This window comes from Eumetopias jubatus, unplaced genomic scaffold (genome assembly GCF_037043125.1).
Source record: "Eumetopias jubatus isolate StellerSeaLion01/CBP00866 unplaced genomic scaffold, mEumJub1_p1.0 scaffold_5, whole genome shotgun sequence".
Taxonomy (NCBI): domain Eukaryota; kingdom Metazoa; phylum Chordata; class Mammalia; order Carnivora; family Otariidae; genus Eumetopias; species Eumetopias jubatus.
In genome coordinates, this window is record NW_028274811.1 from 95,937,680 (window position 1) to 95,964,910 (window position 27,231).

The window sequence follows — 27,231 nt, forward strand, 5'->3', positions numbered from 1 at the left end:
GACATTTTCTGGAATGGGGCTGAAGACATCCAAAATCTTTGGGACGTCCTTGGGACTGGTTACAGATTTCTGCAGCATGTCTGAGTTCAACCAGCTTTCCTGCACAGTTTCCCTTCCTGGTTGCCTCACCAGATCGACTGGTTTGCGTCTCAGGGAAATGGCTGCTTCAGGAAAGAGAGGGTTCTTTAAGGACTTCGGGGAGGGAAGACTTGGTCAGCCACAGCACTCAAGAAATATTTGCCAGATGAATAAATAAGTCCTCCATGCCGGGGCTGAGATGGTGGTTTCCAGCGCCTGAGATGTCAGCCCCAACACTGCTCATGACGGGTATGGGTGTGTTATAGGACCTTGTGTTTCGGAGCGTCTTGTAACAGCACTGACAAATCCGTATGCACAGTGAGTGCAGCACTTCTGTGCCGGCCACGTGCTCAACTCTCTAAATGGACAGTGTGTCACAATGTGTCCATTTAGAACGACAGACAGCCCTTATTTGCCATTGTTAACACTCTCCTTTAAAGCTCTCTCTGTAACCAGGCTCCAGGCACACGTTCCCAAAGCTAAATTACTTCTAAATGCCAATGATCCGTTCTCAGGTACTGTGTCTGCCAGGAAAACCTAGCTGGACAAATAAGTACCCAGTAGATAAGATTTGGTTTACACAGCACATGGCCTAGCAGCAGTTCTGAGATTTTATAACTAATTAGCATTTCATTCGGGAAGTTGCGCTTCTTTTTCTGCTCTTAGAAGCAACACCATTTCTTGGGCTCAAGGATGGGGTATGTGTCTCTCTAAAGCCCATAATTTAACCTGAAATGCTCCTGTCTCCTCCCCCACTCCCTCACAGAATAAACAGAGGCTGCTTCAAGAAGAGTAGTAGCTTCAAAACAGACACTCATTCTTCTTAGTAAGTAATAAGTTCTTATAGAGCCCTTAACTAATCTTACTAATTTCTACCTATCCTCTCACTTAATCCCCATGACAACCTTGTGATTGTTATTGCCAGTTTACAGATGATAAAACTGAGACACGGAGGAGTGAATGATAAATCCCAGGGTCATATGCTAATAAGTGGCAGAGCTGGGACTTGAACCCAGAGAGTTTAAATCTAGCACCTGTAACCTCTATGCAATGCTGCCTATACTTAGAAAAGCATTTAATGAAAACCAACACCAATGGACAAAATCCCACCTCCAGACAGGTTTTATTTCTTCTTTGTTGTGGGGTTTCAAAGATCAGTAAATCTTGCCTGAGAAATCTGGATATCCAGCTTTGCTGGAAAACTCAGACATGGTAACACTGGACGCTCAAGCCTGCATAGCAAACAGTAGCCTGAGGCTGAGTTGCAGCTTCTCTCTTAGAAACAGTATGCTCTCCTGTCCCCAGCAGTCCGGCTTCCCTGGTCCTACAGGCTTCTCAAGAACCCTATTGTTGTGGAGAGTCATCTCAAAGGAAGAGTTACCAACGTACTTCTTCCCTAGAGCGGTCCCCAGTCTGCAATGGTCACTTTGCTACTTAGGCACACTGCTTCTCTTCCCTGAGCCGTCGTTACCTTTAAAAAAAATGAAGATGATTATTAGCCTTTAACCAAGCCATAAGTTTTCATGTTAAAGTTAAATGAGATGACAAGTGGAAAGACCTGAAGATAGAGCTTGGCACAGAGTAGATGCTCAATAAATATTAATTTTCTGTACCCCATCCCCCCACATTCTTCCTCCTTCCCCTTCACTGACGCGAGGAGAGAGAACCCCACAGTCGGCCTATTGGCGTGAAGGGTTGGAGGAGAGGGAGGGTTTGGGGACTCGGTTTGGTTGTCTTGGGCATTCTCTCTGTTCCAGCATCTTGAAGACAAGTCCTTCAATAGGGGATTGTAAGCTCACATACCATAAGTGGACAAATGACGATCGGACAGGGCCTGATACTACTGAGGCAGTAATAGGAAGTAGTAGACACTCTGGCTAGCTAGAGAACGATGGTTCCATCTAAACATTGCCGTGAGTCGGCTCCAGCAGGTGTATATAGCCTCACCTTTAACAACTGTTTTTTTTTTTCACTTTCCTGAAAGAAGCAAGCTATTGAGATTTCTCTGTAAAATCATCTGATTTCGAGATGCTGGCACCTAACGCAAAAGCTCTTTTAAGCACTGAGTATCCTCACTGTGCAGGCTAAATAACACCATCTGTGGGTCAAATTCAGCCACAGGGGTCTGACTTAGATGGTGCCTCCCACTCCCTGGGGAGCACCTGCTGCCGGAGTGGAAGTGAATGGAAGGTTCTGGTGGTTTGTCCCAAAGCCCCATGTGTCAGTAACTTGATCCTTGCTAATCCTCGGCTTGTGAGGCAGGCTGTAGTGCCCTAATTCCTTAAACCAGTTAAAATCCACCAGTTTCCAAAGGCCCTGAAAGAGTGACTCTAAAAGGTGGCAGTCGGGATGGCTGGAGAGGATGACTTTAAGAACAGTACTCCCGTAACCACGTCACGCAGATCACTGCTGGCTGTCCTAAGCAGAGCACTGACCCTGGACTTGAACTTCCCTTCTGACCGCATCCTGTAGTGTTTTGAGGCCAAATACCCTGCCAGGAACTGGGTCCCGCTGCCTCAGAGTATGGCCTTGGTCCATCCCTGAAGTGAGTGACTTCGCCATGCTTTTTTCGAAATTACACCCCAGTGGTCATCTTCCCTGAAGCATCCCAAGGCCGCCAACCCCCGAGGGCCTGACACATTCTTTAGCTTGACTCGGGGTTATTTATTTGGCTGGACTGTTTGCTCAGTACAGGCAGATCCATCTCTGTGCCTCCACTGGCCCCAGCACCATCTCGACACCATCACTGATTGCCTGGCCTTTCAGAGCTTGCCAGTGGAGTCCTGTAGTCCCCTTCCGTCCTCTCTCCCTGGCCCCCCCTATAATTTCTCTCCATTGGGTTTTTAAAGTAATAATTGTGAAGTAATGAGTGCATTTCTTCATTATAGCCATGTGTAATGTTTCCAAAATGTGGCTTGATGATGCCCTGCTTCCAGATCTGGACCTTAGTAAGAATGCAAATTTCTGCGCCCTGTTGATGACTAAATGAATCTTGATTTCTGGCCGGGCCCCGGGAATCTGCATGTTAGCCCACTCAGGCTTGATTCTATGACGTTTGACAATGACTTGCCTGCTGGGTAAGGAGTTGGCATTGAAGTGAGAGAAATCTGGGTCCGAGTCCCAACCCTCCTCACTGATCTTGAGCAAGTTGCCAACTTTGCTGAGCTTGCTGTTGTTGTGTTTTTTTTTTTCTCATGGAGACTAAAGATAGTACCTAAATCAGAGAATATTTGTAAAGTAGTTAGAACTGATCCCTAGCGAGCGCTTCAAACGTGAGTTCTCATCTCATTGAGTTGTTATAACAACCCCGTGAGGTAGGTGGCATTGTCCCTCTTTTCAAGATGAAGTTTGGACTCAGCAAGGTTGGTAGTTTGCAGAGATCACACAGCAGAGCTGAAATTCGAACCTACATCAATCTGACCCAAACTGTTAACTGTTCTTAAAACAATAGTGGAAAATCAATCCAGACTTGAAATGAGAGGGAGGAGGCCTGGAGGATGAGGGGTAGGGGGACGGGGCCTCGGCTTGTGAGGCAAGAGTCCATCGTCTGTGTTGGGCTTTCCCTGTGTGCCTTTGGGGATGAGAGGCTGTGGTCGTGGCTCACACTGACTCTTTTGTGTCTAATGCTCTGGCCTTTGTGGCTCTTGATTTGTCCAACAACCCCTTGGAATGCTGTCAGTGGAGGAGGTCCCATGTCCGACAGTGGATCGGAGAACGTGGAAGGGCCTCATCTGGAGCGAAACCAGAGAATAGAGCCTCCCTTTCAGTTACGTTGAGGCCTTTGTCTCCCCCAAACAGTGTAGAGGGGAAGACCTCTGGTTTTCTTTGGAGGTTTCTGGCCTTTTAAGCTGGGGAATGAGCCTGGTCCCGCTTTAAGTTTATGCCAACTCTGCTACACAGGGGAACCATGACCCTAGCTGGGTGGCAAGAGGGTTGCTTGCCATCTGCCCGAGGCCAGTGTAATCCACATATCTTATAGGGAGAAGGAAAAAGGCATCTAAAAAAAGAGATGTCAAAACTCATCATGCTTCCTCAAACTCTGTTACTCCACGAGTATGAATTTTTTTTACCTATGTTGGGGTGGGCGGGCAGGTGAAGCCCACTACTGTTTCTGTTAGGAACAAGAAAACAGTTTGAGATAAGAGATTAAACTATTAAAGAATCTAGCCAATATGTCATTAAGATGTCTTTAAAAATCAGATTACCAAACCATATGTTCTCGTTTATCTTTTAAAACTACAATGAAAGGTACATTTAAAAGTGTGAATATGGTTGTGTATGTTTACACGGGAAATAAAGTCTGGAGGATATAAACCAAAATGCTAATAGTGGTTAACTATAAAGGGTAGGAATTCAGGTGATTTTAATTTTTTTTTAAATTTTTTATTGTTATGTTAATCACCATACATTACATCATTAGTTTTTGATGTAGTGTTCCATGATTCATTGTTTGTGCATAACACCCAGTGCTCCACGCAGAATGTGCCCTCTTTAATACCCATCACCAGACTAACCCATCCCCCACCTCCCAGGTGATTTTAATTTTTAAATCAGTTTTATTGAAGTATAATTAACCTACAGTAAAATGCATCCATTTTAACTATACAGTTCAATGCATTTTGACAAGGATATTGGCCTGTAACCACCACCCAAAAATGTGCTTTGTATCTGTATACAGTCAGCCCCCACTCCCCTTTACCCATGCCTTGACCCCCAGCAGCCACCAGCTGGCTTTCAGGGACTACCATTTTGCCTGAGGAACTAGTTCATATAAACAGACTCATACAAAGTGTTGTCTTGTGTAACTAGCTTCTCTTACTTAGTATAATATTTTGAAATTCATCTTTTGTTGTATCGTCAATGGTAATCTGTTCTTTTTGGTTGCTGAATAGTACTCCGCGGTGTGGATCGACTACACTATGTTTATCCACTCTCCTGTTGATGGGCATTTGGGTTGTTTCCAGGTTGTGGTTATTATGAATAAAACTGCTATGAAGTTTCACTTACATTTTCATTTCTCTTGGGTAAATACTTCAGAATGAGTTTATTTTATTTTATGTTTTATTTTGTGTCTTTCCCGATATTTCTTCAGTGAACATACATTACTTAACAGCAATCAGAACAAATACTAGAGCAGGATATATCCCATATCCCACCGTTTCCGAAAGCTGATGTAAGTTGGGAAAGAAGACTTTACTATATTTTGGCTATGGCTGTCTTGATTCCAGGGTAGTGTGTCCAACTGCTCCCCATGAGATTTGGATGTGATTAGAGAGCTTCTTTTCTTGAGTGCTTGCTAAGAATCCATGGGGCACTGAACTGGCAAGGATGTGGAGCAGTATTTTACACTGACGGAGGGTCACCAGTATAACCCCCTTAACAGGGAATCTGGCAACCGCTATCAAACATGAAAATACGCATACCGCTCAATCCAGCCATGTATCTTTGATGTATCTGTTTTCTACATAAATTTATACAAGTTCCCAAAAGGCATGTATAGGTAAGCTCATTTGTAGCAAAGATGTCTTGGGAGCCACCTAAAATCCCATCGGTAGGCCACTCGTTGTGGGAGTCATGGTATGTCATTCACTGGACTTCTAGAGAGTAGTTAACGAACAATGAGTCTAATCGTTGTCTGTGATACAGAACAGCATCCAGAGCTGATGAATGAGAAAACGAGGTGCAGGAAGGTTGGTACAGTTTTGGTGGGGGTTTCGTTGTTGTTGTTTTTTACCATTTGTGCCTTTAAAATAGTATGCTTGTATTTGTTCTCATATGCTTTTATATATGTGAGGTATTGGTGGACATATTTCTGGGAAACTCTAATAGTTACTGCTGGGGAAGCTAAGTTGCAAAACTGGAGGACTGGGGCAGGAGGGGTATTGCATTTCACTCTAGAGTTTTTGATGCTCCTTGAACTTTTCTTCATAATGTGCATATATTTACATATTAAAAAAATTGTGGGTTAAATCCATCTGATCTCAGCCCAAAGAACGGGAGCTCTCCTGTTTCATTTGATTCCCTGGTATAACATAGATAACAGAGAGTGCTTTTCGGAGCAAGAACTCACAAGACTCTGAGCCAGCCATGCCCCATGCCCACCTGTCTCTGTCACAGTTGACCCTCCGTAACTGGAAACTATGATCATTCCCATTTGCATAAGTACAACTACATTGACCCACAGTTCTGCCTGCCAGTTTTGAATGAGGGGAATTATTTGTATTCCATAGGCATCTCTGATTGTGGCCTTGACCAGCCCTGAGATATCTTTCAACAACGAATCACCAGCAGCCAACCCCATGACCTTTGGAAAATGAATTTGCCTGCCATTGGGCTGGCCCCAGTTCTCTTGCCCAAGTAAAATGTCAATTAGATCACTGGCTGAATATCGCTTTTGTCTACTTAAGCATATTCAGCTCACAAACCCGCAAATGTTTGCTTGATTCTTTCCAAAAAAAGACTCCACACCCAAGTTCAAAGTGTGCTTCTGGCTCTAAGTGGTCACAGAAAGAAACCAGTGCATCGATTCATTGGGAAGATAAAAATATTGAGTCATTATTCAGCTGTCAGGCAAATCAAACTGTGTGGTGTTGTGAACAGACTGCATTTAATTTGGGTTTGTGAAAACTTCTGGCTTCATGGCCTGGGGGGTCTCCTGCACAGCATTTTCCTCCTTCGTCCTTCCCAGCCTATGCTGTTATCTAAACCACACAATGAAAAAGACAAAACCCAACTTAGGTGATCTTTAGGAGTTATAGACAAGAGAGAAATGAATGGGGAAGAGGAGATGGCTGAGCAATGGAGATTCAACCCAGAACCATAGAGTAAGAGGACACCGCCAGGTAAAACCTCAATTAACGATTCACCAGTTTCCAGAGTCTTCTGTGGCTCATGCTTTAAGACATTTCACTGGGGTTGAAACATTTCCTTAAGCAGATTATCCCTGCCCCTATTCCCTTTTATCTGCCTTTTACTGCCCATGCCTTATTTTAAATAGCCCAAGGGATTCCTTTGGTCCCAAATCAGCCTTCGGTATGTTTTCCAGCTACAGGGAAAATATACGTACCACGTAGCCAAGATTCTAAACTTGAACTCTGCCTTAAAAAGGGCCTCATTGTGTTCTCCAAAAAGGCGGCCAGTCTCTACTAGACCATTAAGTGATACTCTCACTGCCAATGACAAGCTGCTGTTTAAAAGGGGCTCTTTTCTGCCCAAGGCACAAAAATCCCAAGGGCCCCCCAAGCGAGGGATTTCTGCTTTGAATTTTGAGGGGCTTCCTTATTGCATGTCTCGGAGGTTGAGTGGCTTACATCAAGCCTTTCTGGGTCCTCTTCATATGTCTCAGGCCACTTTAAAGTGAGGACTGGCACACAACTTCCTTTTGGGTCTGTTGTGAAATTGCTTCATAGCATTTGCACCTTCCTAGCAATTAAGATGGCCCATGTGCAGTTTGGGGAACCTGCCGTCAACCAGTGTAATTGAGTTGTGAATGTGCAAATTTTCTCTGCCAGATTGTTCATCACAGAAGACGCGCCTTCTCAGGAGACTATTAATCCAAATGCCTTTTCTGGAATCAGCTCCTTAATGCATTTAGATTTCCTAAAATGAATTCCTTTCTTTGCCCATTTTACTACTGAGACAAGTATGAGCCGTGCTTTTATAATAAGTGGTTTGCCTAGCAAGCGATTCCTCCCCTGCAGCCAGCCTCCACCGGTTTGACTTGAGGACCTGCAATTCAGGTTGTTCTACTTAGAGTCCTAGACTTAACCCAGCCAGAAAGGACTTGAAAATACAGTGCACACCTCTCCTTTTTTTTAAGAGGTGGCGATTTAACTTGTCCAGAATCATTCAGACAGCGGGCAGGAATTGTGACCAAAACCTGGGTCCCTCTGACCTGTGCCTGGGTCTTGGTTTATGAAGATGACTGAGTGATTACACAGGGAGGTCCATGCCATTGGAAAAATATGGTCATTGTTACCCAGAGGCATCCTAGAAACGAGAGGCACACCATGCCATGTGGGGAGGGCCACATAGGGAAGCACCAGAGTCAGGAGGCAGAAGCAAAGGGAAAGCATAGACCATAGACCACAGCCTTTATTGAGGTTTGCCTAGGAAAGGCAAGACAGGGCAGGGTAAACAGCTGGGGATTGGCTAGTTTGAATCATTCCAGTGGGCCTTGGGGTATGGGGGCTGTCCCTAGTGCTCTGCTGTTTGGCCCTGAGTGATTTAGAAGGGGGGATTGGCCTGGTGTGGGTGAGAGAGAGAAAGGTGTGGTTGCAGGTATGGACATAGGATCAGGTGGTTTGCATAGGAAAGACAGGCTTCCTGACAAGTTGTTTACTATCTCCGGGAATTAACTAGCCCTGGGAGAGGCAGTCTTTCCTCAGTCAGCAAGACCCCCACCCCCCACCCCGCCCAGGATGTCAAGCAATCATAAAATACAGAAAATGAAAAATATAATGGATATACCCCTAAATCCCTGGACTCAATTCCTTTTTAGCCCCCCCACCTCCTCACCACACTCCAAGCCCTGGATTGAAAGGGCCTTGGATTGAAAGGATCAAGCATCCCTGGATTCTAGCGGCATTCAGACTTGACAATACAATTTAATCATAATTCACCGACTTATTTTTTTTTTTTATTGCTGTATCGTACGTCACTCTTCCCTTCCCAAGTAGTGTGACCTAAGGGGCTTGTGATCAAGCCCTGACTATCCTGCCAAGTGTTATCTTAGGATTTTAAGTATTATTCCCCTCTCTGATCCCCTCTTTCCTCTTCTGTTAAAAATGATGGACTTGGACCGGATGGTCGCTAATATTGATTCCAACACTGAAATTCTGCGACTCTACAGTTATCCCCCAGAGGGCTGGAATCTCCTTCAACAGGGCAGAGGACTATAGTAAGTGATACTGTTAATGACCTAGAAACAAACAGTGATGCTCTGAAGTTAGGTGAATGGAACGGTAGGCAGGTGGATATTTCCCAAGAAATCGCAGTGTTACGGTTTGCAATCAGGGCTCAGAAAATAAGTCCATGGCAGAGAGCTCATTAGGACTGAAGGACTTGGCTGTCCCACCCCCCCTTCCTCCCCTGCGTCCTCCTGTTCCCACTTGCGAATAAAACAAAAAGGTCATCTTCTCCTACACACACACCGATTCTTTTCTGAAATATGTGGGATGCATAAAATAGCAAATGCCGTCAGATCTCCAGTTGGGCAAATACAGAGACAGCATTTTCAGTCTCATTGAAAAGTAGTTGTCAGAAATATGCCATTCATTCAGAGTCTCTAAGTGCTCTGTCAAGCTTTAACTTGATTAAAATTGAAAACCACACTGCTTGAAAACCAAACGCAAAATCGAAATCTCTTTACTCAGTGCCCTTAGATTCTGAAGCTGGGCTTATGGATTATCCTCAGTTAATTTATGCCATCTTTGTGCCATACATTAATTTTGAATATATTTGTTGAAAATTTCCTGTAGCTTGCATTTATGGTTGTCAAAGGGGCTTTTATCTTGAAAAAAATGGTGCTGGTTTTAATTACAATTCTAAATAGCTTCATAACCATCGTGAACCCTGGATTTACATCATCTTTATGATAGCCACGCGATTCCCGCTTTATTGATTTTGTCATTTGCTTCATTACAGTTAATGCAAACCTTTTGTACAGACACAATTCTGGTGCTGCACTCTTCTTGGAGGGGTTCATATAGAACATCGTGACCGAAACAGACCCCATCCCTCCACCCTTCGCTTCCACTGTGGTGCTGACCAAAGGAAAAATCAGGACGGGAAATAGTTCCAAAGTGGCTATCTATCACAGACAAAGGAAATGTTAGCTCTGACTATCCAACCCTCTCCTCTGATCGGATGGGTTCTGACCTTTCCGTTTTGAAGTCCTGTGAGATGGCATCGCTCGCTGGGGCAGGACTGTTCACCCCACCCTCTGTTCAGAGAAGACCTGAGGCATTGGTCACCCCCTTCCACATTTCACATGCGAACCCCCTGCACCCAGGCTGGCCAGGGGCAAGGGTACCGGAGTGTATTGGGTTGTAAATGTGTTGTAAATATAAGGTTAGTCCCAGAGTGTGAGTGCCCAAAGAGTGAGTGAGGACCCTAGCATGGAACATTAGAATCTTGGGTGGTGAATTTGAAAAGGAATTTTTTAAGGGAAAAAACAGAATTTGAGAGCTCGAGGAAGTATATGAAGACACAAACTTATGTATTTGTATCCATCAGGCACAAGCTGCAGAAGGCCAGCAATGGCTGAGGGAACCACGAAGGCTGCTGGACGCCCTATAAGTAAGGGAGGCTGCTTCAGGGCATTTTGTGGACAAAAGCCAGGACCCTATCTAGGTGGAGTTGGAGAAACAGCCCTTTTGAGCTGGAAATGAGCATTTTCCCTTTCAGGTCCAGCTTCAAAGGGGCCTAACTTTTCCCAAACCAAGGGTTGTGAGAAAACTAGCCTTTAGCTGGGATGTAAAAATAGGGTAAACTTGCCAGGAAGAGCAGTGTGCGTCCAAAGATCGTTTCTGGAGGGGAGAGGGGTCCCATTTCTCATGTACTTTAGGAGCAAATTCGGCAAAGTCCTACAAGGCTTTCTCTGCCTGGCATGGTACCTCCTAGAGACTTCTTGGTGAAACACTCAACTCGAGGGTATCATTGGGATGGCCTTCTCCTCTTCTGCCTCCAGAGACTGTGTTCCCACATCTATACTCTCATTTTGTCTGTCCCCCCGTTTGATGGGGGATGCTAGCCTTAGCTTTCTGGGATCACTGTAAAAATTATTGAATGATTTTCAAAAGTCATCTCTGTGACTGATGGGATGGAGAAAGATGCCATTTCTGACCAGGAAGAGGAGACATTTCAAGGAGATGAGGTAGAAGGAACCACAGCAGCCTGACTTCTTATTTCCAACCCCATAAACATCCAAAAGCTTGAGAGAGCTGGTCTTATCTTACCTAAGAAACGCTACGTCAATCTCTACGCATTAGTCACTGTTGCGGGCTGCTGAGCGCAGTGGGTTTCTGTGGAGCATTTTGGCAGAAGTTGATACCACATTTCATTCATTCTTGTTTTTTTGTTTTTTTGTTTTTCCGTTTTTCCTAACCTGTTCAGACCTCCAGCGTCCCCATCCTAAACATTCCAGGCAGGAGGAAACTCATATTTGCATTCTCAACATACTGCATTAGAAATAAAGTCTGACTCCTCCAATAGTACCTGTAACCACAAAATGAGAAAATTCTCATGTGAGGACTTCAGGGGCTGGATTAAAATTCCGCAGCCTCTGAATATCAGCTCTGGAGGGATGCACAGAAATCTTCTTTCTCACAGGTTTGTTTTACTGATAGGGAAATTTTAGACCAGAGAAGTTAGGCCATGACCCAGCAAGGTCAAAGAACTTTGTCATTTGATTCCCAAGCAAACTTCATTTTTTTCCACTAAACCACACTATCTTAGATGAAACTCTACTGCTGGCAAATGAGAAAAGGAAAATCATTCTTTTTCCTTTCTCCCCCAGCATGGTGCTGCTTATTCTCAGTTCCGAAGCATAAGCCATGTTCTCATTTCCCTTTCCTGGAATCGGGGGAGGAATTAGAAGCTGGTTTCAGGCTTGACATGACCGACTAAGTAGCAGTAGCCTCAGTGGAAAGCCGGAAACCTTCCCTCGGGACCTGGAAGCTCGTCAGTAGAACTGGCCCTCACCTTGCACCCAGGTGGGAACTGTCTCAATGGGGCCCCTGTGGCTTCCAGCACTTTCTGTCCTTTGTTTTTCTGGCCTCTTCCTCCCATTCCAACTTGTTTGGATTCGTTCAGCTCCGTGAGACCTTGTGGCCACCCCAGAATCCTGAGAATTTGAAGACGGAAGAGTAGGGGAAAAAACTAAGCACTCGACCCAGCCTTCACCCGCATGGCTTTCCCCAGGAGCCTTGCCCAGGGGGCTCCCAGAGACCCAGGCAGGGAAGAGTTTCTGGTCAGAGACGCTTCTCTCTCGAAGCCGAGGGGAAGAGCCTGGCCTTCTTGCTAGTCTTCTCAGCAGGGGAGCCAAAGAACCCATCTGAGGAAAGGCAAGAAGGAAACGCCATACAATCTGCTAAATTATCTGTGCTGGCTTCCGATGGGGAAGAGGGAGCAGTGGTGTGGAAAATACAACATAGTAGCTAATCCCACAACACTGTACATTTGACTTGGGAAGTGAGCCGATGATTTACACCCCCTCTTCCCCACTTCCATCAAGTTTACCAGCCTCATTCTCTTTACTTAAACTGGTTTTCTTTTTTGCTGAGTACCAAGTGACTGCTAGCATCCCCAAAGCCAACTAGGAGAATTTGTAAATTTGCTACAAATAATCCCCAAAAGTAGGTGGATTAACTCCCCCCTCCCCCATTTTCCTCTCCTTCATTCTCTTTGTTCTTCAGGTGCCAAGATATTTCTTTTCACGTCAGTTGGAATTGGCTTTGCTGCCTGATGGTGCCTTGTATAAGATCTGGCCCTGGGCTTCCTTGCATTTGTGATGATGCCACAGGAAAACGGTGTGATGTTCTCGTAAGACTCCTCCCTGCCACAGAAAAAGCAAGCCCCTCTTTTGGGTGGGGGGGGAGCTGGAATTCACATAACAGAATTCATCATTTTAAAGTATACACAATTCAGTGGCATTTTGTGCATTCATGATGTTGTGCAATCATAAGTTTTATCTAAACCATTTTCGTCCCCCCAAAAGGAAACCCCATATCCATTAAGCGGTTACTCCCCATACCCCCCATATCACCAGTCCCTGGCAAGTGCTAATCTGTTTTCTGTTTCTGTAGATTACCTGTTCTGAACATTTCACATAACAGAATCATGTACGTCTGGCCCTTTCACTTAGTACAATGTTTTCATGGTTCGCCCATGTTGTAGCTCGTGTCAGGATCTCATTCCTTTTTTATGACTGCATAATATTCTATCATATGAATCTATCACAGTTTGTCGACCCATTCATCTGCTGATGAACACTTGGGCTGTTTCTACCTGTTAGCTATTGCAAAGAATACTGCTATGAACATTTGTGTACAAGTTTTTGTTTGAACACCTGTTTTCAATTCTTTGGGGTATATCCCTAGAAGTGGAATTGCTGGGCCATCAGGCAACTCTATGATTAACTTTTGAGGGACCACCAAACTCTTTTCCAGAACAGCTGCACCATGTTACGCTCCCACCAGCACTGTGGGAGGGTCCCTGTTTCTCCACATCACTTTCCATCTTTTTGACTGTAGCCATCCTCGCAGGTATAAAGGGATAGCTTGTTGCGACCCCCCCAGGGGTGTGGACCAAGCACTTCCTGTGTGCGAGACACTATGGGGCAGGTGCAGTTGTGAACCAGACAGATCCTGCCCCTGCTTTCCCATTGCCGATGAGTCTAGGCCTTCTTCATTCTTTATTAAGAATAGTGGTAATGAAAGAGAAGCCGGCCTTTTCCTAGAGGATTTCAGTTCTGTGCGTTAGCTGGATTGAATGTAGTTATCAGCATTGCCCATGTTGCTGAGTTTTGATGCCCCTTTTTTCAGCAATGAATTACAGGGACCTTGATATTCCCTTACAGTGAGCTTATGAGACATATTTTAATTGGCTTCTGCTGCCACAAATACACCTTTGAGTGACACCTCACTAATGGCCACTGCCCCTGCACATCCCAGTACATGACCTGGTTAGCACTGCCCAGTTGTTTCAGGTTGTACAACTTTAGAAGACATGCCTGTGTCGCCAATGGGGGAGGCCGTGCCTGGAAAAGATTGATGAAAATCTGTGCTGTTTGCCAGTTACCCAGAGCACAGAGAGCCATTTCCTTGAATGTGCCTCAGCCTTGCTCAAGAAAGCACTAAGCTGTCCCAGGCTGGTCAGAGGCCACCTGCCAGGTCCCAGTAGTCAGCTGGAAATTGTAGCATCTCCTTAAGGAGTAGGTGCCTGCTTCCCCCAGTCATCCTAAAAGTTAAATGGCCCGGGACTTCCAGGGAATCTCATTAAGAGACACACAGGGGACAGCGAGAGGACACCTCACCTACCATCCTCAGGGTCAAAAAGCTTGCAGGCCAGTGAAAGCAACTGGGTTCCGGTGACCACTGCAAAGACCAAACCTTGACTTTTCTCCTCTTCCCAACTGAATATAACGGAATTAAGTCCACACGGTCCTAACATAGGGTCCCTCTCTTTGCACTTTGGAAATCAGAGAGAGGGAAGGTAGCAACGGAGGGTAAGCCCTGAAGCTTCCGGATCAGGAAGACAGGTTTGATCCTGACTCTCTGATGTATGAGCTGAGTTCCCTTGAAGATGTTACGGAACGTCTCTGAACCTTGGTTTCCTCATGTGTTTACAATTAGCCCTACTGCTGTGATGTAAGTGCTCTAATGGAAGGATGACCAAAGGGTCAGGAGCGTTTGGAGAGAGCAGTTCATTTTGCTGAGTTTGCACAGGAAGGTTTGCTGGAGGATGTGGCTTCTGAGGCGGGCCCTGATGGACAAGAAGGAATTCCCCAAGCAGAGAAGGCGGGAAGGACCCGCGTGATGAGGAACCATGCAAGCGTTTGGTACACTCACGTACTGCAGAGCTGGTGGGGCAGTGCCATGCTGAGGCTTCCAGGCTGTCTACAGAGAAGCAGCACCACCTGTTGTCATTATGAGCAGGGACAGAACTGGGTTCAAGGTCAAGCTTAGAGACTGAACTCTCCAGGTCTCGCTTGCTTTTTCTGGAAAACAGGAATCGTGGTGTTTTGAGACCCAACTGGGATAAGACATTGAAGATGCCCAGCTCAGTACCTGATGCCTAATAAATGGTGACTGTGCTGTTGTGATCATTTGTAGTGTAGGCCACGGGGAGTCATTAAAGGCTTGTGTCCCGATTAAGGAATGTTAAGATTAAGAAATTATACACCACTAGGGCACCCGGCTGGCTCAGTCGGTGGAACATGCAACTCTTGATCTCGGGGTTGTGAGTTCAAGCCCCACATTGGGTGTAGAGATTGCTTAAAAATAAAATCTTAAAACAACAACAACAACAAAAAGAGGGGAATTACACACCATAGACAATAGTGTGGCAATTGACTATTTAAGGTGCTCTACACATAACTTGGTTGGTTATAAATTGAAAAAGGTCACCAAGGAATGGGGTTCAATTTTGTAGTCACTCTCTCTAAAGCTTCTCACCTATGGGAACTATAAATATGGGCCCATATTGACCTCATTCTCCCAGTAAGAGAAAAATTTGTGTTTTTCGTCATGGTTTTTGATGGCTTCTCCTATTTCAATCTCCTATCAGCTGGAGAAGTACAAAAAGCATGTAATCTGAACTACTGCCCTCAGTCCAGAAAAAAATATATTGAATATCTCAAATAATAGATTCTTCGGCCTGGGACGGAAGAAGAGGGGGTAAAGGGATAGGCTCAAAGCACAGAAGGATCTGAGTAAGATGAACAGGAACTCTTTCTTAAGAATCTCATAAGAAATTGACCTCAGGCCACGTAACTTCAGATCAGAAGGAGACTTTAGAGATTATAGAAGATGAATTCCTGTGTTTACTATTACTTACTTCAAAGGAAAGAAAATGCCACAAATACATTTTCAGAGCGCATACATTTCATTACTTTCATACTCAAAACTTCCTTTTGGGTTAAATGTTATTCCATTTTACAAATGAAGAAACAGACTTGGGGGCATGGATGCTATCCATAAACTGGGTGGTTTATAAACAGCAGAAAGTTGTTTCTCGCAGACTGGAGCCTGGGATGTCCAAGACCAGGGGGCCAGCGATTCTGTGTCAGCTAGGGCCTGCTTCCTAGAGGGTCAGCTTTCTTTGTGCTGTAACATCACCTGGTGGAGGGGGTGAGGAATCCCTCTTTGGATTCCCTTTTATAAGGACACTAGGAGGGCTCAGCTTTCACCACCTAATCACCTCCCCAAAGGCCCCACTTTCTAATACAATCACCTTAGAGGAGAGGTTTCAACATATGAATTGGGGGTAGGGGGACACATTCAGTCTATAGTGTTCTGCCCCTGGCCCCCCCAAATTTCATATACTTCTCATATGCAAAATATGTTTCATTCCATCTCAATAGACTCAAACTCATTCCAGCATCAACCTAAAAATCTAAAGTCCAAAGTCTCATCCAAATTGAGCTTGAAGAGGGGCCCCTGAGTGGCTCAGTCCGTTAAGCCTCGGGACTCTTGGTTTCAGCTCAGGCTATGATCTCATGGGTCCTGAGATTGAGCTGCGTGTCAGGCTCCATGCTCAGCAGGGAGTCTGCTTGAAGATTCACTCCCTCTGCCCCTCCCCCTGTGTGCAGTCTCTCTCTCTCTCTCAAAATAAATAAATCTTTTAATTAATTAACTACCTAATTAAGGCTGCAGGTATGACTCATCCTGAGCCAAATTGCTCTCTAGCTATGAACCTGTGAAATCAAAAATGTCCTTCCAAAATGCAGTGGTGGGACAGGCATAGGACCGACATTCCCATTCCAAAAGGGAGAAATAGCAAAGAGGAAAGGAGTGACAGGCAGGTCCCGAGCAAACCCAAAACCTTAAGATTAGAGAATAATCTTAGGCTGTGTGTTCTGCCTTCAGGGTCCACTGGGGTGGAGGTCCTGCCTTCCGGGCACACTGAGACAGATATGAGTCACTTCATTTATCAGCTAGAAATTTACAGGAGCCCTAGTCTTCTGTTTTATAAAAAATGGGTAGCCAATGTTGAAAGCCTCCAAAAGGTTACTTAGTATGGGTTGGAAATTTGAGTAAATTCAGAAGGTCTTAAATTTCTCCATGAGAGAACCATGTGACTCTCTTAAAGGGAGACAAAGATCTTTCGAGGTCTTAGGAGGCCATCCCTGTCCTCCCTTGATGCGGCCTCGATGGACGGTCAGGGAGAGATCCCTGACCAACGCAGAGTGGAGCTGCTTACATCCAGCAACCCGCCTGGGCTCTGATGCCTACAGCCGTCTCCGTCCGGGAAGAAATACTCTTCTCTGCCTGAGGCTTGTTGCTCATATTCATGTGGCTGGAATAGTTTCTCTAGAGTCCAACGGGAAAATTTCTGAAACCCTTGGGGGGAGGGGGAGTGAAAAAATTTTAAAACTCTCAACAGTGTATGCTGATTGACCTAAAAACAAATAAAAAATACAGATGTGGAAGATAACTTTCAGGCCCGTTAACAAAAGCAGATTTCATCTTCTGGTTTCTCACTCCCTCTCCCCTCCCCCGGGGAGGAACCCCAGATGGTTATCACTCAAGAGTGCAACTAGGGAAACCACAAACCTGCCCCAATCACTATAGAGACAGTCTTTTATTTGTTTGGCCTCTGAGTATTCATGACCTCAGTAAGAAGGCCAGTAAAACACGTAAAATGCCGGGTGCTTCTTACAAAGACATTTTAATTCACAATGAGGAAAGTTGAGAATGCACGTTAGGACATCTCAGCAACTTTCAGGGCTCCCCCCCAGCCCGGCTGTAGGTGTGTTTGTAGAAAGACAGCCCATTTTACAGGAGACACAGTGAGGAGCCTCTTAGAGCTGATATAACTGAAGGCTGAGCTTGCGAATCAACACACATTTTACGGTTTAGGAACACTGGTGAAGAAATGATGTGCAGAGAATAAATCTGTTTCCAGGAGAGTCAGCCCCAGGGGTATAATGGGGTAATAGCCAGCCCCTGCAGTTTGCCAAGACTGATGAGTTCGCCAGGATGGGTCACAGAAGTTTCAGTGCTAAAATGGGAACGTTCCAGACAAACCCTGGCAAGTTGGACGTCCTAGGTATGAAGCCCTTTGGTCCCTAATATTAGGTTGACACAAGAAAGGATGGATTTGAGACAAGCCTCAAAACATGAGAGCACATTCTGCAACAAGAACCTAATGTCCTGGGGCGCCTGGGTGGCTCAGTCAGTTAAGCGTCTGCCTTCGGCTCAGGTCATGATTCCAGGGTCCTGGGATCGAGCTCTGCATCGGACTCCCTGCTTGGCAGGAAGCCTGCTTCTCCCTCTCCCACTCCCCCTGCTTGTGTTCCCTCTCTCGCTGTCTCTCTCTGTCAAAAAAATAAATAAAATCTGTAAAAAAAAAAAAAAAAAAAAAAAAAACCTATTGTCCTTGGTCCCCTGTTCTAAAAGTTGCTGTGAAACGAACAAAACTCAAAACTCTCTCATCGGTGAATAGAAAATGTATTCATTTGATTTGCTTTTTGTTTGGTTGGTTGGTGTTTTTTTGTTGTTTTATTTATCTGGAAATGCTAGAAATTAGTTTCAAATTGATACTCCTCCAAATTAAATGAGAGCTCAGCTTCTTCCTAGCAACTATCCTTCATGCTAAATTGGTTTGCAGGGATTTCCCCCCCTGCATTTTTCATTTGCCAAATCCCCAACAAACCGGAAACTATGTAAACACAGAAGTGTAGTTATTGATATTTCCCAGTGATGTGTAAAACACCCCTTTATTCTCCAAGGTCTGGCGCGCCTCTTTGGTGCTAATCCATCATCTGTGTTTGCATTATTGTAGAGCTTGGTTTCAGGAGCATCTACTGGAGTGGATGCAGTTATGCTCCTGCTGAGAAGTTGCATATGTTGAACAGCAATATGATACATACTTGATAAAAGGTATTATGCTAGCCATGTGGCAAAGTATGCATAAGGATGCTTGCTGAAATAGATTCATGCTTCAATTTTTAACTAAGTTCTGAGCGGGGTGTTCTGATCAGAGAGCTTAATTAACCTAGGATTCTGTCCTTTACAAAGTAGGTTGGGTTGGTTGAAGTCTCTGGAATACTAACAATCATTTAATTGTCTAAATATATCTGCAAATAGGACTAGATACGGGCACATAAAATTTCAGAGGTCAGCAATCACTGTAACTATTTTATAATATTCATTTGCATTTACATGCATACAATAGGGAGATATTACATGTAATTATGTAGGAAAAATAGGCATAAAGTTGTCAGTTCTATAGACAGGAATCTTTGTGGATACATAAATAATTCATGGATCGGTAAACATATCAATGTGCATGTATTCTTGGGTCTGGTGGACAAGTGTACCAAATGTGCAAAATAATAGATTCACCTCTTTTTGTTCATTTGAGATGTCGTTTTAATGTGGAATTACAGTAGCTCCTTAATGATGAGGAGTAGTGACAATTCATTAGCAGACTGTGGCTTAGATCAAGTGTTTGATTTGCCTACAAAGGGTGGCCAGTACTCAATTATATGGAGTGTATGCATTTCTTTTGAACATATTTTTTTTCCCCTTTGCCAGTTCAAATAACCTTGAGCTTTTTTTTTTTTTTTTTTTTTTGAAGACGCCAGCCAGGAGCAGACAAATACTTCTATAATTTGTTCTTCAATAATGAGTTTTTAGACTGTTAAACTGTCATAAAAAAAAACAAACTTCAGAAGCGCTACTAGATTCCCTGTTATCTGCTTAAAGGACAATTTAATAATGGGAAGAAAAGAAACAGCATGTCTGGGCTACTTCATGTTTTGTTTTTGGGCTTGTTTTAAAAAAGCAGGGATTCCCAAGTTTTTCTTTTCTTTTTTTTTTTTAATGGTTTCAACATTCTCTTTCTCCTCGGTATGGAAAAAGGAGTACACTTCGAGTGTGTATATATAGGGACATACATATTTCATCAAAAACAAAGTTAAATTACTTTAGTTTTTAGAATTCTCATATACCTCTTTTTTTTTAAGATTTTATTTATTTATTTGACAGAGAGACACAGCGAGAGTGAACACAAGCAGGGGGAGTGGGAGAGGGAGAATCTATTTCAGCTTCCAGCGGAGCAGGGAGCGCAATGTGGGGCTCGATCCCAGGACCCTGGGATCTTGACCTGAGCCGAAGGCAGACGCTTAAGCCACCCAGGCACCCCTCTCGTATACCTCTTAAGATAATTGAAATGTAAAAACCACAGGTGCTAGCTTCTTCCAAAAAATTTCAAAGGATGTCTTATACTTCATTCTGTACCCTAGGTGCCTAATGTGTGAACATCTACTAACCCTCAGTTGCTCTTACGGGTTAATTTATTGTTGGATTCCAAGACCATAGGCTTGCCTTGAATTTCTGCTAGGGCTTCTCTTGTGGATTTCATGCAGAAGTCCTTCTCTTTATTGTGCGCATTTTGTGTAGATAGTTTTGCTCAGAAATTAGCAAACTGTTTAATTCCAAAGAGTGCTGAGCCTTAGCTCCTTCTCCCACTTAGCATGAGGACTACAGTACCTCTAGCGGCGTTGGAGCCCATGCTGGGCTGGATTTGGGGCCTGGAGCGACAGTGCCCTTAGGCTAAGTTTCACCAACCAAGGGCGGAGATGCTGGGGTCCCCCAGAACATCTGCATGAGAAATACACATCTGGGTGGATGTGCCTCGGTATGTAGACCCTGCATCTAGATGACTACTTGGGAATTCTGCTTTTCTTCCAGGAACCTGTTTCTAGAGATTTCTATCTTTCAGGTATTTTCTCCTCATGGGGACTCAAAAGCATGGTGGAAATCATGACATTTTCTTTCTTCCTTTGTTGTTGTTGTGGGGGGGGGGGCGGTGGTTAGGAAATAGGTGGGTCGCTCTTAATATTGTAATCAGGTTTTTTTAGCTCTTTGAAAAGGGTTTAGATATGCTTCTTTAAGTTTCTGAACTGCAAAAGTATTTCCTGCTTCAATTACGAAATTTGAAATTGTGATTGAAGGAGATGAATTGCGATAATATCATGCTTACGGATGGGAATTCTTACAAAAGCACTATCTCCCTGTCTGCTTTTGGTGAAGATTATTTTAAGTCCTCACTCACGCTGGCTTTCCTTTCTGACTTGTTTATATTCTCAGAGTATAAAAATACAGTAGTCAGGGAGCTCCTCTCAGGGAGTCTGCATTTAGTTCTTGTCGGAGGAGTCCTTTCTAAATAGACTCTGGTATCATTTTAGCGCACGTTGTTTGGTGAAATCTGAGCTGCCCAGGGAAATTAGAGCAGTTAATTTAATATCATGAATGTTTTGGGGCTTCCAGGCTTAGTCACAGGCAGGAGAGTGTAAATCAAATTGAGTTTTCTGTATAAAGTTGATGACAGTGAAAGTTGCCTCCAAAAACCAGCCAAACTTCCTTCCATTCACTGCCTTCCCGCCCCTCATCTTCACCACAGAAATCTCACGTTATTCTAGACATCCTCTCCAAATACTCCCCCAGTGGAGGTCTGTGTGGCAGAAAGCTCCCCATGTAGTCAGACAGGGAATGCTCCATCACACAGGGCCACGGCCGGGACAGCATAGTTCATGGCATAGCTCAAGGCAGAGCATTCTGCTGGGTAATTTGAACCCAGCGCTGCCAGCGCTTCAGTAGGACTCGCTCTGTAACCATGCGTGGCCAGCTAGGAAGTCCCTGGCACAGTGCGAGGCACCAGGGCAGGTCATTTGTGTGGTAAAAATGGACTCAGTAGCAGTGTGAAATACACCTCTCACTGCCATGGACAACTAGAAAGATCAGGCATTCTAAGACTGCTGAGTTCTTTGTGCTCCCATATCCAAAGTTCCTTTTGCACATACATGCCTCCTGAGTAATGGAGTGTGGAGTGAGCAATAGGCTTTTTGATTTGTTTTTGAGAGGGTCTTTGAAAGAGTCCTTTTCAAAGCTGCAAAATGGACCTTTGACTCGAGAGCTTAGAACACAGTTCAGCGGCCTCCATCAGCCCCCAGAAGCAAACTGCTAAGTCAGAGGCTTTGGCCTTAGCTCCAGAAGGTTCTCTGTGTGTTTAGTAGTGCTCCACTCCTAACACCTGCAAAGGAATGCTGGGCTGGCATGTATTTCACATCCCCCACCCCGTGCCTGGGGACTAACTTTTGTGTATCTGAGCTGTAATTTTGAAAGAAAAAGAAACCTTGTGTGAGGCAAGTATGTATTTACTTTGCTTTAGGGGCCTGGCTTATTTGCATGAAATATCAGGATTGATTGCAGACAATTAATGACCTTTTACGAACACTCTGATGCCCAGTGCCATAAAGATATTAATAGCTGGGCAGTGAAGTAATTCTCAGGTTTTCATTTGCTTGACACGATCCTCCTAGGCCCGTACCCCCCGAAGACTTCCCTGATGAACAATGCGCATGGGAAATGCTGACGACAAAGGCTGGGGTACTGTTTATCTGTGGGTAGAGTAAAAGGAGACAATCTGGGGTATAATAAATGTATAGCACACTTCTGCATAATTATTTGAAATTTTGATACATTTCATACATTCTAAAAGAGTCTATAAAAATACACCCACAGAGATGCTTCTATTACAGCTCAGTGTTCCCCATGACTAATAAACAAGTAGGTGTCAGCTTGTGCCGCCCAGTGAGCCTGTTTAAACATCACGGAACTGATCATGTAGGAGACCTCCCTGCTTTTAGCCTTATAGTGACCACGTCCCTCCCTAAGACTCTGTCCCACTGCTCCAGTATCCCCAGGCAGGACTCCGATGGAACGTTGAACAGTGGACTTGGTTTTTCACCTTTTGCACATCTCCTTTCCCCCACCCTTTTAATCTCTTCTACCACTTCATTCTTACCGTTCTGTGAATTTCTCTTCTCCCCTGCAAACTGCATTCTTTCCATATAACGTTCTGTACATTTAGAGTGTCCTGTTTGGTTTCTCGTGCTTAAAAAGAAAAGGAACAGAAAGCATCTCACAAAATCCAGCAAATAAATAATATTCTAATAGCAAGGACTTCTCTGAAATGTCTGCCCAAAAGCAGATGCACCACAAACTGCCATCGCTACACACTACCCCCCTTCTCAATCTGATGATTTAGATACTTTTCTACTTAGGTGGATGGGGCCATTTTTGCCGAATTCAGCATATTTATTGAACAATTTCTTGGAGCCAAAAGCCAACTCCACTGCATTTCTGCTTGGTAAGGTTTGGTGGCCTTGGTGTGGGGCAGGGGTTGTTGATTCATCGGCCCTTAAACTGATGATAAATCTAGAAACTGGACAGGAGGACTAGGCTGCCTTAATAGAACCTTTGCGGGGAATCAGCGGCCCCAGTACTTACAGGAAATCTTGGGAAAGGACGTTCAGCAAACTCATGTTAAGAAAGACTCCAGAAGTATTCCGGGTAGCGAGAACGCGGAGATTTCACCAGAGTGGGCATCAGCAAGAACTCTGAACGCTAGATGTAGAAGTTGTCGACCTAAAGAGTCCTTCTGCTTCTTGAGATACCCATTTGCCACTTTTTTAAAACCCTAAATGTCTAAATCTTGTATCAGGAACATTTATTGAGATGATTCATTTCCCCGTAATATCGTGGCAGAGCCCATAGGTTGTGACACACGACATCAGTCTAATTGTACGTGTCTCACTCATCTGCGTTTACAGAAATCTTCTATCTGGTTTCTCGATGATTTTAATTTTAATTCTGCCTTCCTGCAGCAGAATATAAAACCCTCCATGAGGGTTACCGAACATATCATCGACACATCTTTTGCACAGAGTTGTTGGGATAGATTAGTACAAGTCACATGAAAATTCCAGCATCAGAAAATCCCTTCACCTGAGAGGGGCTGATTTTTTTCTGAGACAAAAGAAAAAAAAAAAAGTCAGTAAGGGAGTTTTTCAGTACAACCATACTTCTTTCGGCCATTTGCCCCAAAGACCGTGGTGTGTTCTGCACACAAAATACAATAGACAATCTGGTGCTAATAAACATTTTCTGTATACCATCTTTTATTTTAGAAATCAAATGACTGATACATAATGTGAGATTTGAGTTGGAGTGTGGTCGTGACTTACACATCAGACCTATTTTGATTTAGGAATAATGGTATATATTTATTATCCTTCAACTAAAATACCTCAATCCCCAACTAGAATGTATATTAGTCAAGGCATCCTTTTAAAAGACATTATTTTCATGCTCATAAGATGGAAAGGGAAATAAAAAAGGAGTCCTGAAATAGGTGCATTTAATTCTCCCCAATTTAAATTTAAGTGGTACATCTTTAAGGCAATAACAATATTCCTTTTCTTCCCCCATCAGGAACGCTTCCATCAATGGATTTCTTTAATGTTGATGGTGGTTGGTGCAGTTTGAGGGGCTCTGTAGTTAGTCAGAAAATGCTTTGATAGAATGACCTACCAGATGGGCCCCATAACAAAGCACGGAGGCATCAAACCACCACAGACATTTGGTGCTTAGAATAATAAAAAGACTATAAAATTAGATTAGTTGAGTCTAATTTGGAATTGGTATATTCCCCATGCACCCTCGCTGCTCTTGGGCAGATAAAGCCTTGAGATTTAGCACTGTGTCAGAGCAGAAGACTGCAACTTCCAGTAAAGGGAGACAAGGGAGAGGGAGAGAGGGAAAAAAGCATTCTGGGAGGTCGCGGAGGGCAGAGCAGTGACCTCCAATGATTTACAGGCCTTTAGCTTAATGAAATTGTTTCAGTGACATGACGGTAAGAGCTCGTAATGGATTGGATGCCCTAATGTAATGAAATTACTCCCTTCTGCCTAAAAAAAAAAAAAAAAAAAAAATGCGCAATTAATATTTACTGAGACCTGACAGCCTTTGGTGCGCTCGTCTGTGTAGCTCTCCCAGACAGAGAGCAGGGACGGAGCAGCGTGGCAGACAGGCTGGCTCTGCGCGAGCTCCTGGCGGGGACGAGCAGAGCCTGCCAGGGGTGGAGGGACAGGCGCTTGGGTGGCCCGGGCCGCCCGGCTCCTCGGCGCTGCCCCCACTCAGCCTTCATGCCCTCCCCTTGCTTTTCCACAGGCAACTGGACAACAACCACATCAGCTGCATTGAAGATGGAGCCTTCCGAGCGCTGCGCGATTTGGAGATCCTGTGAGTTGATTTTGCGACCGCTGCCTTGTGTGCATGTGTGTGTGTGTCCGTGTGAGGAGGAGAGAAAGGGGAGTGTGTGTGCAGGGGGGTCCGTGTGGATTGCATTTCTGTGTCTTCTGCTGCAGTGCTATTAAAATTGGGAACCGGGAGATCCCTCTGGCTCACCTTGGCCAAAGTGTTTGCAGGCAGCAAAGTGTGATTTCTCACCTCCCACAAACTGGGGTTCCTGCTAATTAAGTCTCAATTGAGTCCTTTCTCCCCCGGTGCTCCCGTGGTATTTGTTGCTGGGTGGAACAGATGGGCTGGAATAGCCCCCCAGTGCTGGGCAGAGCGCTCAGGGAGAGTCTGTTTGAGTGTGGGCATGGGAAGAGACAGGTTACGGGTCTGGGAGATGAGAGAGGGGATAGCACCAAGGGGTCAGTTGATATCACCCAGAATCACAAAGGGACCTTGCACAGGGCGGGGGGGAGGGGGTGCACTGCCAAACAGCCTAGTAAAGTCTAGTCATTGCCATTGCTCCTGGGATCTCACCTCGGGTTTAAATGCAAACTTTAAGCAGTAACCTTAAAGTGGCAGGGTGGGGGAGAGACGAGAGGAGGTGGAATCCCACCCCTTATACCTTGTGGATCTGCTTTTCTGTGTTCTGGATTTTCCCAGGGGTCTAACCTGATTTCCAGTTTTCCAGGTGTGGATTGGGGGGTGGAATTCAGCTAGGAATCATCTTGGCGTCATTCAAACTAAAGTTGAATTGTGTAAGAAAACATTTTGATTGAATGTCACCCAAAGCGACACTTCCAGCTGTCCCTGATTTGGTGAAACCGAGAAAGGAAAGCAATAAAGCCTAGTAGAACTTGTGTCAGGAGATGTGTGGTTCAGTCCCGACTTAGCCCCTAATTGACTGTGTGACCTTGGGCAAGTCCCTTCCGCACTTAGAGTCTCAGTTTTCCCATTTGGAAAATGAAGGGTTTGTTACTATACCTTGGGGCTGGCTTCCCCTTTCCAAATTCTGTAATTGCTTGATTCTAAAAATAATTCTGATGGTACAGTTCTACCCAGTGAATGATAGGGTAGTATTTGTTGAGCATACCCCTGAAAATAAAAAAAAAAAAATTCAAAAATAAAAAAAAAAACCTACCTAGTCACCAGGTTACATACCTCTGACTTCCAAAGGAATGAATAAATGTTGCAGCAATGAATGAATGAATATATAAAAATGTCCCTTTCTACATGAAGGAAGGTCCTCCTCCCACCTTCCTTTTCACCTGGCCCTGCAGCCAGTGGGCACGGGTTGGAGAAAGCCTCTCCACGTTGTATGAGAGGAAGGTGATTCCAAGAGGAATCACGGGAAATAAAAGGGGATGCTGATGCTGCAAGGTGCCGGAAATCTGATAAAAGCCGCGAATTCCCAGGACAGAAGCGACAGGACCCACAGCCAGGGAGGTCAGGCTGTCAGTCCTAAGATGGATGGTGGCTCTTCACCCAGCCTCTGACCCCAGAACCGTCAACAAATGCACGTCTGCTAGGGAGAGGATACCAGCCCAATTTAGTGACCTAGGACTTCCCTGATCAGGAGACTGGGGCTGAGAAGGGTAGGCGCAATTTTCCCGGCCTGCAAAAAAGCCTTTCTGGAGAAGGGCTGCTGGGAGCATGTCACCCTTTTCTTCAGGAGGATGAGAAAATTCCTTGGGAAGAGACCAGGAAATGGAAATCACCAGCTGCCACAAAACAGCTGTGACAACCAGACAGCCCGCATGTTAGCTCTCTGTACTAGGAGTGGTGGTGCCTCGCCTCACCAGGAAGGCTGTCTGAGGGAGGGGATGGGGCTGAACAGTCAGACACACCTGGGCACAGTGGGACTTTGGCCAAGCAATGCAACCTCTCTGAGTCTGTTCCCTCAACTTTAAGAAGAGCTGGCTTCTGTCCCTTCCATTCCCCTAACTTTCTCCCCATCATGCCCTCATCCCCATCAAACCCCTGTCGGGACAGAACTGGACTGCTCTTCTCTACCCCAGTGTTTGCTAATTTTAAAATGTTGGTATGTTATATAGCATACCAAGTTTCTGAAACTTGAAGCTTAAAAGCCTATGGTGGTGGGTAGGGGAAGAAAGTAGTTCTCATTCCCTATTATTACGAAGAGACCACAGGATCTGATTAGTTTATCTTCTCAATTCCAAGCAAAGCCAGATCAATAGCTTTGTTTTAAAGACACTCTCATTTGGCTTCACATGGCTAAGTACTTAAAATTAATCATAATCATTTATTCCATGGTTTTTAATTTCCAGCAGAGGCACACGGCTTTGGAACCATCTATCTTAATGGTGAGCCATTCTGAAATTGG

At 44.7% G+C, this 27,231-nt stretch overlaps 1 protein-coding gene across 2 annotated transcripts in view; it reads left to right on the plus strand.

Moving 5' to 3' along the window:
- Positions 1-27,231, plus strand: part of SLIT3 (slit guidance ligand 3) — a 591,804-nt gene that overhangs the window by 414,362 nt on the left and 150,211 nt on the right. For both annotated transcript variants that reach the window (XM_028102736.2, XM_028102735.2), the window contains exon 6: positions 24,822-24,893. In XM_028102736.2, coding sequence (XP_027958537.1) covers positions 24,822-24,893 — 72 coding nt within the window. The remainder of the gene's footprint in view (positions 1-24,821; positions 24,894-27,231) is intronic.